Source organism: Hemiscyllium ocellatum, chromosome 8 (genome assembly GCF_020745735.1).
Source record: "Hemiscyllium ocellatum isolate sHemOce1 chromosome 8, sHemOce1.pat.X.cur, whole genome shotgun sequence".
Classification (NCBI taxonomy): domain Eukaryota; kingdom Metazoa; phylum Chordata; class Chondrichthyes; order Orectolobiformes; family Hemiscylliidae; genus Hemiscyllium; species Hemiscyllium ocellatum.
The window spans coordinates 92,470,444-92,483,402 of record NC_083408.1 but is presented as its reverse complement, the minus strand read 5'-3'; the positions used below and the strand labels follow the sequence as shown (position 1 = coordinate 92,483,402).

The window sequence follows — 12,959 nt, the reverse complement described above, 5'->3', positions numbered from 1 at the left end:
CAGCAACACATTTTCAGCTCTGATCTCCAGCATCTGCAGACCTCACTTTTTCCTGTTGGAGCCGTCCAGGCTAAGAAAACTTATTATCAGGAGTCCTATCATCTGTTTCACAATGGCCCTAGTAGAAACATGTATCATATTCTATCTCTTGTGCATCAGTCTGAAACTTTCAAAAAGTTGTTGTCAGCCATATTTAGAAAGGGTAGACCTCGTCATCTAACAGTCATCCCCGTATGGCCTGAAGACCTTGGAAGGATGCAGGCAATTGTGAATTATCCCAGGAAATCTGGAGAACAGCTCCAAAATCTGCCAGCATTGGTCACCGAAAACCAGACCTTGATGAAGTTGAAGCTTTTTTGGTTGATGATCTCTGCAGTTTGGTGATAGGGTGCTCGCAAAGTATTGCAAGTGTACTGTAGTGCATACAGCCAGCACCTGGGGGAAGACAGCAATGTTGGAGAATTCATTGCCTGGGCTGCTTGACTCTCCCCATCGTGGGTGGAGAATTGGTATTAACGACTTGGCATAAACTGGAGAAAATGACATCAGTGACCTCCATATATAGGTCACAAATTGGGAGATGCTACTTAGATCCTCATTTGTTTCTTGGTGTTGGTTCTGCATTTCCAATGCATGAGCCCAAAACATAATAACATAACAAATAGAACACAATATCAGTAATGGTAATCTCAAGCCCTCGCATTAATCAGTATGAAGTATCATATTATACCCTGACACAGTGCTATGCAGCTCTGAACTATATAACCTCATCCAAGATGCATGTTTCAGAACCTCGGGCATTCATTGACTGTGATAGCACCCCCTCGCAAAGAAAAGCTCCCCTTAAATATCATAAACCTTGCATACTTTCTGTTCAGTGTGAAAATGTGACAGCTTCAAAGCATTGTTATCTAATCTCAGGTATGAGAAGTGATGCAGAAAGGACAAACACAGATGAGACTTCTGAGGTTGAATCTCAATGGATCTGTAAATGTAAGATGGCGAGGTGGCAAACGATGCAAACCAGAAAATGGTCATGATTGCTTAAGGTCATAATTTTTACTGTTTATTCCTGCAAAAAGAATGAGCTGCCAATGAACTGGAATTTGCTTCTAGGTTAGTTGCAATATTGAATCAGTAAATGCATGATTAGTGCAATTGCCCCTAGCATTGACCTCACATACAAAGAGTTCCACTCTGTTCCCAAAGAGAGAAACAATAACTTAGTTCACACACTTTGCATGTCATGGCATCATTTTGTCTCCTTAATACACAATTGAATTTGGTATTAAAATGGCAAGGTTTCAACTTCATGTTCTTGTTGCAAGGTCAATCTAATACAAATGGTAATACAGCCTAACTTCATTTTTCTATTGTGCAGTTGTTCCTGCCAGCCCAATGACCTTTTCTTCTCCTCCATTTACATTAAACTTCGTTAGCTAATGTTTCCAATTCAGTCCCTGAATATATGGCTTTGCAAATTGCCATGTCTTTATTGGCTGGCCACCCTCCTCATTATTCATCATCAATTCCTCAACAAAATTCAAAGGAGATGTGAGGGGCAAGTTTTCTCTTATCCACAGAGAGTGGTGGGAGTCTGGAATGCATTGCCAGGGGTGGTGGTGGAGGCAGATATGATGGGGCTGTTTAGGGGACTTTTAGGTAAGCACATGAATATACAAGAAATGGAAGGATATGGACCGGGGCAAGCAGTAGGGATTAGTATAATTTGGCGCCATGTTTGGCACAACATGGTGAGCCAAAGGGCCTGTTTCTGTGCTGTGCTGTTCTATGTCAGCACTGCCCATTACAATATTCAAAACCATTTAAAACTAACCCGAAATGATTGCAGCAATTCAAGAAGGCAGATCACCACCACATCGTTAGGGTAACGTGGGATGGGCAACAAATGCTGGTCCAGTCAACAATGCCCATATCCCATGAAGGAATTAAAAAGACAGGAAAATTGAAAAAAAGAAAACTCAATGTCAGGAAAATGACTTTTTTCAATTTTGCCAAATTCCCAATTTTACCACCATGACCCACGATACTCAAAAGAGTGGAAAATTCCACTCAACGTTTCCACATTACCTTTCCAAAAACATTGGCACACGACAATGGCCAAGCCATATTGCCATGCTGGTCAGTAACAGTTGGATTTATGACGGGAGTTTGTCAAACAACCAGAATGCCAAGAGCTTTATCTTGTTCTCTAGTTAATTGAAAGGCGCAGTGAACAAGCAGAAACACCAGATTCAAGGAAAAGACACATCTTGTACTCTGACTTATCAAAGTCCCAAGTTAGCAAGAAGACCGAAGAAACATAAAGAAAACCATGACTAATATGGAAGATATTCAAGGACAATCAAAAGCATGGAACAGTGAACAGAAAGTCAGCATAGTTTACGGTTCAGTTTATGATGGAACTCATGAACGGAGCTCAAATTTTGTTTTAATGATTGAACACCTGGAAGTGGTAACATAAGTGGCATTAAAATGCAGAATTTAGGGCAGAACACTGCAAGATTTATCACCAATTCTGCCAAATTTTGATCCCAGACATCTGTTGGTAATGCCTTTCAAAAGAAGCTGAATTAAAAGCAGGGTCACTGAATTGCATTAGCCAAAAATAAATTGCCTTTTTAACTGACTGTTGAAGACCAGTGTTAACAAAGCTATGCAATTGCAGCTTCCATCAACAGCAAAGGAATAAAATTTTAAGATTTGCACAATTAATCCAGGACACTGAGCATGATAGACAAATTTATAATCATCCAGAACATGGGACATGACAAATAAATGTTAAATAACCCCTGACATCTAAAGAACAAATTTCTGCATCAGTCTATGTAAATGTCTACCTTAGTCCACTCCTTTCAACAGACCACAGGTAAATAGGGGTAAGTATTGATATCCAAGACTGCTGTCAGTACCAAATTGTGTAATGTCACTGACGGTCAAAAACGAAGACGCACATGGCAAATGAAGTTCAATGTAGCAAAGTTTAAGGTTGTTCATTTCTGTAGAAGGAGTAGGGAGGTGACCTAGTTACCAGAAGTTAAGAAACAAATTTAATTTCTAAAGGAATCGAATATAAAATCAGGGATTTTTTAAAAAAATGAGTCCTGATGCAGGGTCCTGCCCAGAAAATTTGACTCTTCTCTCCTGCTCTTCTGATGCTGTGCTTTTTCCAGCTCCATGATTTAACAAGTCTGACTTTCCACCGTCTGCAGTCCTCACTAACTCCAAGGTATTTTTAAACGTACATTGGAATTTGTTTAGCCTGCCATTGAGTTCCAATCTTCACACAAAAAGCATATTGAAGCACCATAGAAATTTCAAAAGGTGTGGAGTAAATCCAAAACAATGATCATAAAGAAAGGTTCAGACAATATATAACAAAGAATTAAAGAGAAATTTGTTTACAGAGTGGTGGAAATGTCGAGTTCACCAAGATGAAATGGGAGAGGTTGACAATATTGATGCATTTAAGTGGAGTCATGGTGCAAAAATGAAGAGGAGAACAATAAAGAGAGCTTTACTGTTGGAGGACGTTAGGTGAAATAGAAGCACTTGTTTCTGTGCTGTTGCAATTCTAGCACTCATGGTTCAGTCTTTAACTTAAGTAGTAGCTTTCAGTTTGACATGTCTGTGAATGTCAAACAATAAGCTGCACATGGCTCTTATTGACTTCAAAAAAGCCTCTGATTCTTTATCATCCTCAAATATGGCAGTCCTCCGAAATTTATAAGCATTTTTGTCTACTCCAAATGAGATGCAAGCCATGTTTCTTATCAATGGACCCACCACACATCTTATCTCATTGAAAATTGGGATCACACAAGACTTTACACCGATTCTCTTGTCATTTTCCTTGCTCCAATTATACATTTCATCTCCAATATATTAACAAGTTTGGGGAAAATCTACAGGCAAGGTGGAATGAAGGGTTTTTGCCCAAAACGTCGATTTTATTGCTCTTCGGATGCTACCTGAACTGCTGTACTCTTCCAACACCACTAATCCAGAATCTCGTTTCCAGCATCTGCAGTCATTGTTTTTACCAAGGTGGAAACCATTCAACCTTCAATCCAAAACTAAAACAACTTAATCTCAGTACTCATGTGTGTGGTCACTCAGAAAGTAAACTCCAGGTCATTGTTTATTCCTTCTCTGAAACATAAGAAAAAAGGGCCTTTCACTAAACACACAAAAAAATGAAGGCCCTCTTCCAACCAGGTCCAACATCAGAACAACTTCTGCTGTAAATTAAGAACAATGTCAAACTCTAAGAACACATGATCCAGTTTCTAAACTGTGGGAGCTTCCTCTTGATGAAGACCAATAAAGAAGATGAAATTTAGCAATACTTTCAAGTTGCTAGCTCAGCTTTTAGCTGACTAAAATAAAGAGTATTAGAGGACCAGGAACTCAAACTCCAATTATGGTGATGACTACCTGGCAATAGTGATCTCTGTGCTCCAATATGTTTTAGAGAAGTATTACCAGCAAAATCTTCCAAACTCAGTGGTAAGATAGGTAAAAACAATGACTGCAGATGCTGGAAGCCAGATTCTGGATCAGTGGTGCTGGAAGAGCACAGCAGTTCAGGCAGCATCCAAAGTGCAGCGAAATCAAAGTTTCGGGCAAAAGCCCTTCATCAGGAATAAAGGCAGCGAACCTGAAGTGTGGAGAGATAAGCTAGAGGAGGGTGGGGGTGGGGAGCATAGAGTACAATGGGTGAGTGGGGGAGGGGATGAAGGTGCTAGGTCAGGGAGGAGAGAGTGGAGTGGATAGGAGGAAAAGGAGCTAGGCAGGTCGGACAAGTCCAGACAAGTCATGGGGACAGTGCTGAGCTGGAAATTTGGAACTAGGATGAGGTGGGGTAAGGGGAAAGGAGGAAACTGTTGAAGTCCAGATTGATGCCCTGGGGTTGAAGTGTTCCGAGGCGGAAGATGAGGCGTTCTTCCTCCAGGCGTCTGGTGGTGAGGGAGCGGCGGTGAAGGAGGCCCAGGACCTCCATGTCCTCAGCAGAGTGGGAGGGGGAGTTGAAATGTTGGGCCACAGGGCGGTGTGGTTGATTGGTGCGGGTGTCCCGGAGGTGTTCCCTAAAGCCCTCTGCTAGGAGGCGCCCAGTCTCTCCAATGTAGAGGAGACCGCATCGGGAGCAACAGATACAATAAATGATATTAGTGGATGTGCAGGTAAAACTTTGATGGATGTGGAAGGCTCCTTTAGGGCCTTGGATAGAGGTGAGGGAGGAGGTGTGGGCACAGATTTTACAGTTCCTGCGATGGCAGGGGAAAGTGCCAGGATGGGAGGGTGGGTTGTAGGGGGTCATGGACCTGCCAAGGTAGTCTCGGAGGGAATGGTCTTTGCGGAAGGCGGAAAGGGGTGGGAATGGAAATATATCCCTGGTGTTGGGGTCTTTTTGGAGGTGGCGGAAATGTCGGCGGATCATTTGGTTTATGCGAAGGTTTGTTGGGTGGAAGGTGAGCACCAGGGGCGTTCTGTCCTTGTTATGGTTAGAGGGGTGGGGTCTGAGGGCAGAGGTGAGGGACGTGGACGAGATGCATTGGAGGGCATCTTTAACCACATGGGAAGGGAAATTGCGGTCTCTAAAGAAGGAGGCCATCTGGTGTGTTCTATAGTGGAACTGGTCCTCCTGGGAGCAGATACGGTGGAGGCGGAGGAATTGGGAATACGGGAAGGCATTTTTGCAAGAGGTAGGGTGGGAAGAGGTGTAATCTAGGTAGGTGTGGGAGTCGGTGGGTTTGTAAAAAATGTCAGTGTCAAGTCGGTCGTCATTAATGGAGTTGGAGAGGTCCAGGAAGGGGAAGAAGGTGTCAGAGATGGTCCAGGTAAATTTAACGTCAGGGTGGAATATGTTGGTGAAGGTGATGAATTGCTCAACCTCCTCGCGGGAGCACGAGGTGGCACCAATGCAGTCATCAATGTAGCGGAGGAAGAGGTGGGGAGTGGTGCTGGTGTAATTACGGAAGATCAACTGTTCTACGTAGTCAACAAAGAGACAGGCATAGCTGGGGCTCATATGTGTGCCCATGGCTACCCCTTTGGTCTGGAGGAAGTGGGATGATTCAAAGGAGAAATTGTTAAGGTTGAGGACCAGTTCGGCCAAACGAATGAGAGTGTCGGTGGAAGGGTACTGTTGGGGACGTCAGGAGAGGAAAAAACTGAGGGCTTGGAGGCCCTGGTCATGGCGGATGGAGGTGTAGAGGGATTGGATATCCATGGTGAAGATGAGGCATTTGGGGCCGGGGAAATGGAAGTCTTGGAGGAGGTGGAGGGTGTGGGTGGTGCCTCGAACATATGTGGGGAGTTCCTGGACTGGGAGGGATAGGACAGCGTCGAGGTAAGTAGAGATGAGTTCAGTGGGGCAGGAGCGTGCTAAGACAATGGGTCGGCCAGGGTGGTCAGACTTGTGGATCTTGGGAAGGAGGTAGAACTGGGCAGTGTGGGGTTCCCGGACTATGAGGTTGGAAGCTGTGGGTGGGAGATCTCCTGGGGTGATGAGGTTCTGTATGGTCTAGGAGATGATGGTTTGGTGATGGGGGGGTGGGGTCATGGTCGAGGGGGCAGTGGGAAGAGGTGTCCTCGAGTTGGCGTTTGGCTTCAGAGGTGTAGAGGTCAGTGCGCCAGACTACCACTGTGCCCCCTTTATCCACTGGCTTAATGGTGAGGTTGGGATTGGAGCAGAGGGATTGGAGGACTGCGCGTTGTGAGGGTGAGAGGTTGGAGTGGGGGAGGGGGTAGACAGGTTGAGGCGGTTAATGTCCTGACGGCAGTTGGAAATGAAGAGGACGAGGGCAGGTAATAGGCCAGCGCAGGGTGTCCAGGTGGATGCAGTGTGTTGGAGGTGGACAAAGGGGCCCTCGGAAGGTGGGCGGGAGTCCTGATTGTGAAAGTAAGCTCGGATGCGGAGGTGACGGAAGAATTGTTCGATGTCACAGCGTGTATTAAATTCATTGATGGGTGGACAGAGGGGGATGAAGGTGAGTCCTTTGCCGAGCACTGATCATTCATCCTCAGTGAGGGGGAGGTCTGGAGGGATGGTGAAAACTCGGCAGGGCTGGGAGCTGGGACCTGGTGTGGGTGTGGAGATGGGAGTGGGGGCAGGGCTGGTAACTGGAGTGGGTGTGATGGTGGGGGGAATGGGGGTGGAGTCATGAGCAGGGGTAGTGTTCCCCTCGGGGTTCTGGAGGGTGGGGATAGTGACAGTGGGGTCTGTGGGCGGGGGGGCGTGTCACAGAATGCAGGTGAGTGGTGCTGGCGGGGGTGGAAGTGGTGGTGACCACGGCAGTAGGGGTGGCGGAAGTCATTGAGCGTGTGGCATCAGCGATGATGTGAGGGGCGGACGTGATGTCACGTGTGATGCATGAGGAATTGTGAGGGGTGGAAGTGGCTGTGGGAGTGGCCATGATGGGGCCTGAAGTGACATCATCAATCCGCGTGGGGATGGTAGCTGCATCAGCCACATGGTTAATAGCGTCTGAGTCGTTTCCGAGGCCAGGGGAATCTTCTGGAATGTTTGAGGAGCGCTGATTATGGAGGTGGGTGGATAAAAGTTTGTTGTACTTAGTTTTTGATGTTTGAGATGGAATTGAAATACTGTTTCTTGAGAGTATGAATTCTCCTGAGGATGTAGTACAGAGTGGGTCCTTTGCAATTCTGAGAGAGTGTGGCCCTCAGCTGAGGCAGGGCTGACTGTAGAGAGGTTAGGTGCCGGCGCATTGCTGCAAGATAGGCAATCCAAAATAGCATCCTTTCCTGAGCCCCCCAATATGCCCAACAATGTGATGCTAATCACTCAAAACCAGCTGCAGGCTGCACGATATGCCCAACACTGGGCTTTTGGAGCAATTATGCCACCTGGAACTTGATTGAGACAGGAACCTCTCGGGATGTCCTCAAAGCATCCCTTCAGAGATCAACTGTATCCACTGACTCATGTGAGCCATGGACTGTGACTGACCAAAACAAAGAAGGCTCTGTCATTAAGGCAGCAAAAGAAAGAGTGAATTCATCAGAAACACGCAGAGGCAAAACCAAGCTGATGTAGTGAAAGCACAAGCCTCCAACTACCCTATCCTTCAAGGACGACTGCTTTATGTGTGGCAGAGTCTGGGTACTAATGACACAGAGGTAAATGAACACCCATGGCACATTTAAATCGAGAGTGGCTTTGATGGTCCTGTGAATCCAATGTTCAGAGTTGTCATTTCACATCTGGAGCAGGTGGGACCTGAACACAGGGTGTGACTGGGACACTATTACTGCACCACAAGAATTCCTGATCTGTGGTTCTACATCCTGCATTCTAATGGACTTACCAGTCATCTAAATAGGCTGGCAAGTTGCATCCAGACAGATGGGACTGCCGAAGAAGGAAGAGTGATCGAGCATTTTTTCTTCCAATAATAAGCTGCTTCTATGCACCGTTTCTAATGAGAGAGCAGTACTACGGTCCAATTGGACAATGGCGCTTTTACATTTACCTTTCGTTTCCATGTACCGGTGTAAGATTACTCGGTTGGATGGCAGGTTCATGATGCAGTGTGATGCCAACAGTATGGGTTCATTTGCCATGCTAGCTGAGGTCAACATGAAGGTCCCACTTTCTCGATCTCATCCCTCACATCTAGTGTGGTGGCTCTCAGGTCAAACCACCACCACTTATCTGTCTGACAAGAGACCAACCCTCTGGTCCACTGAGGAAGATGGCTTCATGCATTTGGCAGATAAGATGGTACCAAGTTCTGCAGCTAAGGGAAAGCTGGGTAAAATAAATCAAAGAAGGGTGAATTGCTGGTGATCCAAAACAAACAAAAAAGAGAAAAGGCTGGGGAAACTTAGGTGGTGTAGCAGCCTCCGTGCAAGGAAAACAGAGGTAAGGTTTCGAGTTAGTTTTGAAGGATGGCCAATCACTGGATCGGAAAGCTGGATGTTTAGCTGTAAAGAAACAAATTAAGAAATTGCTGAAGGAAATTCAGCCCTGCTGGAGTCTCGAAACATTAACTCTTGTTTTCACACAGGCAGACTTTTCTCCAGCAATTTCTGTTTTCGTTCCAGATCTTCAGTCTTGGTTTTATTTTAGACACGCAGGAGGCTGGAAGAACACAGCAAGCCAGGCAACACCAGCACCTTCGGACGCTGCCTGGCTTGCTGTGTTCTTCCAGCCTCCTGCTTGTCTACCTTGGGATGCCAGCATCTGCAGGACTTTTTTTTGTCTCTAACTTGGCTTTATTTTAGCTGCAAAGAAATGCTGATTGGCGGGAGGCTGGTCTGCTCACTGTTTGAGCCAAGATCATTCATCCCCCTCCCCCTGTCTCTGTCAATGAATGAATGAATGAATGAATGAGTGAAGTGCTGCCGCCGCCAGCGCCGGGTGCCTCCTGTCTCCCCATTGTGACGATTGCGATCAGGTGACCGGTAGTGCTCGCGGAGACGGCTGGTGGGGCTGTTTCCATGGGAGCGGTGGAGTGGGTCGTTGGAGTTCGACGGCGATGGAGTCAGGGCCTGCTGTCCCTCCCCCGGGCCTGGGTCTTGCTCTGGTTCTGCCTCAGCCTCAGCCTCAGCCTCAGCACGCGCCTCGGAGCCGCCGTCTACGTCCTGGACGACGAAGGAGGCCTGGGCCCGCAGTTTGACGGCATCGGCGGCCTGAGCGGCGGCGGGGTGAGTAGCCGGCGCAAGAGAAAGTGGGATGGCGCACAAAGAGGCTGTTCAGCCCGTCGCTGTTGTGCTGACCCCCACCCTTTGGGTTAGCAGCAAAGGCAGAGGACGCTGTAGACACTCAGCAGGCGTGGCAGCATTTGCTGCGAGAGAAACGTTTCGAGTGGTTGTATGACTTCTTCGGAATTGCTTCTTTCAGATTTCCAGGAGACGCAGTATTTTCCCTTTTTGGATTAGATTAGATTAGAATCCCTACAGTGTAGAAACAGGCCCTTCGGCCCAGCCAATCCATACCGACCCTCCGAAGAGTAACCCACCCAGACCCATTTCCCTCTGACTAATACACCTTAACACTATGGACAATTTAGCATGGCCAATTCTCCTGACCTGCACATCTTTGCGCTAGAAGCCATCGTATAGTTCCTGATTCCTTCACCCTCCCCATTATTACATCCAAGGTGATAGAGTCACAGAAACGGACCCTTCGGGCTGTAAAAACTCTGTGACTGATTGTGTGATTAAAAGTAGAGATCAGGATGTTGCTAATCTGCTTCTCCGCTATTGACTTGACTGTGGAGTCTAGGGTTATCACTTGCAATTATCAGTTTCAAACTGTTCTGTATAATACTGTTGTGTTACTTCTTTTCTGGCTTTACTCCCTTGTCCTGTATTTGCACATACTTTGCCCAACCTACATTTGGAGTCTCTTGTGCTCTTTTATTGTAAAGAACGTCACGATAATGCCTTCTATGTGATGAGTCCATTGAAAGTACACGTTGGACGTTTGTAGCTTGTTTGGTTTCTCAATGCAGAAAACTGGTAAAATTGTCTGATGTTTGCAGAGAAATGCATAATGGAAGTGATAATCTTATGTGGAACAAATTATTATTAAAAACCCAACCAGACAAATGGTGTTTTCTATATCCTGACAGTATCTAAGTGGCCAATACCCCTCAGATTAAGCTTGGCTGCAGTGTTTTGAGCTAAATGCAGAAAATATTGTAAGCACTGCAAATCTGAAATAAAAATGTAAAATGCTAGAACAGAGGTTTGCAGTTTGGGCTCAGCAATTCTTTTTAGAACAGCTACCCCTAGATATCATGCGTTCAGTGCTGCTAACTTTGACTTTATGTTTATCATAAGTGTTGTGCATCGTTGTAACTGTAATAAGTTCTGTGTAGTAAATTTCAGTGGTTTTGTTTTGAATGATCATAGAATATTGTGCATTTTTTTTTTAGGCAACCTCCCGGCTTCTTGTGAACTACCCAGAGCCATATCGCAGCCAAATCTTGGACTATTTATTCAAGGTAGCAAGTATATCCAATAGATACATTATTATGTAGCGGCCTTGGTATCAAGGATGTAGCAATGATGTTTAACTGATGAGGTTAGTATTGCTGTAACTGATAAGATCACTTTTCTCTTTTGTACAGTAGATGGGTGACACAGTGGCTCAGTGGTTAGCACTGCTGACTAAGTGTCAGGGGCTGACTTCAATATCATCCTCAGGCGATAGTGTGGACTTTGCACAGTTTGCTGGTGCCTGCATGAGTTTTCTCCCACAGTCCAAAGACATGCAGATTAAGTGGATTGGCCATATTACATTGCCCACCATGTCCAAGGATGTGCAGGCTAGGTGGATTAGTCATGGGAACTACAGGGTTACGGGTGTAGGATAGGGGGGTGAGTCTGGATGGGATGATGTTCAGCAAGTTAGTTTGGGCTCAGTGGGCTGAATGGCCTACTTACATGCTGTAGGGAATCTATGATAGTGTATTCATACTGATTTGGTTTGCTTTGATGGAGTGTAATTGTAATGCATCATGAAAGCAAGTAGTTAAGGATTCCACTTGCTGTATGAACACTTTGTAATGGCATAATGTGCAGGAAAGTGGGGCTTGTGTGGGTAGAAGTGCACTTTTAGCAGTACAGATTTGTGGGATCAAAATGAATGATGCTATGATTAGAGCTCTGCTGAGAAGGTACCTCCTTCCCTTATTCTGAATTATGGTGACTTTCAGTTAAGTCAGTGCCAGTTCATTCTCTCTGAGCAGCCCTGTAGTCCTTTGGGAATATGGTGACTTTTTTTTGAGTGGAGCTTTGTGCATGTGTATCAATAAACTTCACATCTCTCCTAGCTGGGAGAACAGAGGCATTGACAATTTTAGCAGTGAATTTATTCAATGATTAAGTATTACCTGATTCATAAGAATTTTCTCCAGCACTTTTGAAGTTTAGTTCATTGCTGTAGAAAATATAAAGAAATGAGTTTTCGTACACACTGATCAAAGTATCCCAAGTCACCCAAAGTGAGCTTTCTCTCATATTATTGTGTGACGGAGCCTTTTTTAAATCTTAATCTATAATTTCTTAAATAATATATAAGTGGTACATTTTATGCCACCTTGTATAAAATTATCTTTGTTTGTTGTTTAACTTGTCTAGGCAATAAGTAATACTTTGAAATATGATGTCTTTAGCAAATTAGAGGAAATTGGAATTTCATTTGATATTTGACTAGAAGATTTAACCCTTTTGAAATGTTTATAATTAGAATATAATGTACAATAATACAGTGCATTTGCAAACATAGCTGTTAATCCATGTTGGTAAGCCAGTGACTTATCGTAACTAAATAGGATTCAGTGTTTATAATTTTTCCTTTTATGAATTCTATTCATTTTTGCATACAGATAGCAAACTAGTGACCCTGCCTATTGATAACAGTTTATCACAAAATTAAAAATGTATCAATGATTTGATTATTTTGAATAAACAAGCAAAATAGGATTCACTGTATATCAATGCCAGATGGTGAAATGTTCCTGTGTCCCTTATAGATGGAGGACGGGAAAAATTTTTGGCTGTAAGAGCTGCTCTTTTTTTTGAGGTATTTTAGGTGTTGGAGGTGATTTCCTGAATTCCAGGAGCAGCAATTATTGTTTTATATGCTGTTGCATTGTTTTGGAACTTTGGAAAAAGTGGATAAATCCCCGGGACCTGATCAGGTGTACACGAGAACTCTATGGGAAGCTAGAGAAGTGAATGCTGGGCCTCTTGCTGAGATATTTGTATCATTGATAGTCACAGGCGAGGTGCTGGAAGACTAGAGGTTGGCAAACATGGTGCCACTGTTTAAGAAGGGCACTATAGACAAGCCAGGGAACTATAGACCGGTGAGCCTGACCTCAGTGGTGGGCAAGTTGTTGGAGGGAATCCTGAGGGACAGGATGTACATGTATTTGGAAAGGCAAGGACTGATTAGGGAT

The 12,959-nt window shown here is 44.9% G+C and overlaps 1 protein-coding gene across 2 annotated transcripts in view; it reads left to right on the top strand.

The window, feature by feature from the left end:
- The first annotated feature begins 9,440 nt into the window (after positions 1-9,440).
- galcb (galactosylceramidase b) overlaps positions 9,441-12,959 on the top strand; it is a 75,169-nt gene continuing 71,650 nt past the window's right edge. For both annotated transcript variants that reach the window (XM_060828557.1, XM_060828558.1), the window contains exons 1-2: positions 9,441-9,693; positions 10,929-10,997. In XM_060828557.1, coding sequence (XP_060684540.1) covers positions 9,487-9,693; positions 10,929-10,997 — 276 coding nt within the window. In that variant the 5' untranslated portion in view covers positions 9,441-9,486. The remainder of the gene's footprint in view (positions 9,694-10,928; positions 10,998-12,959) is intronic.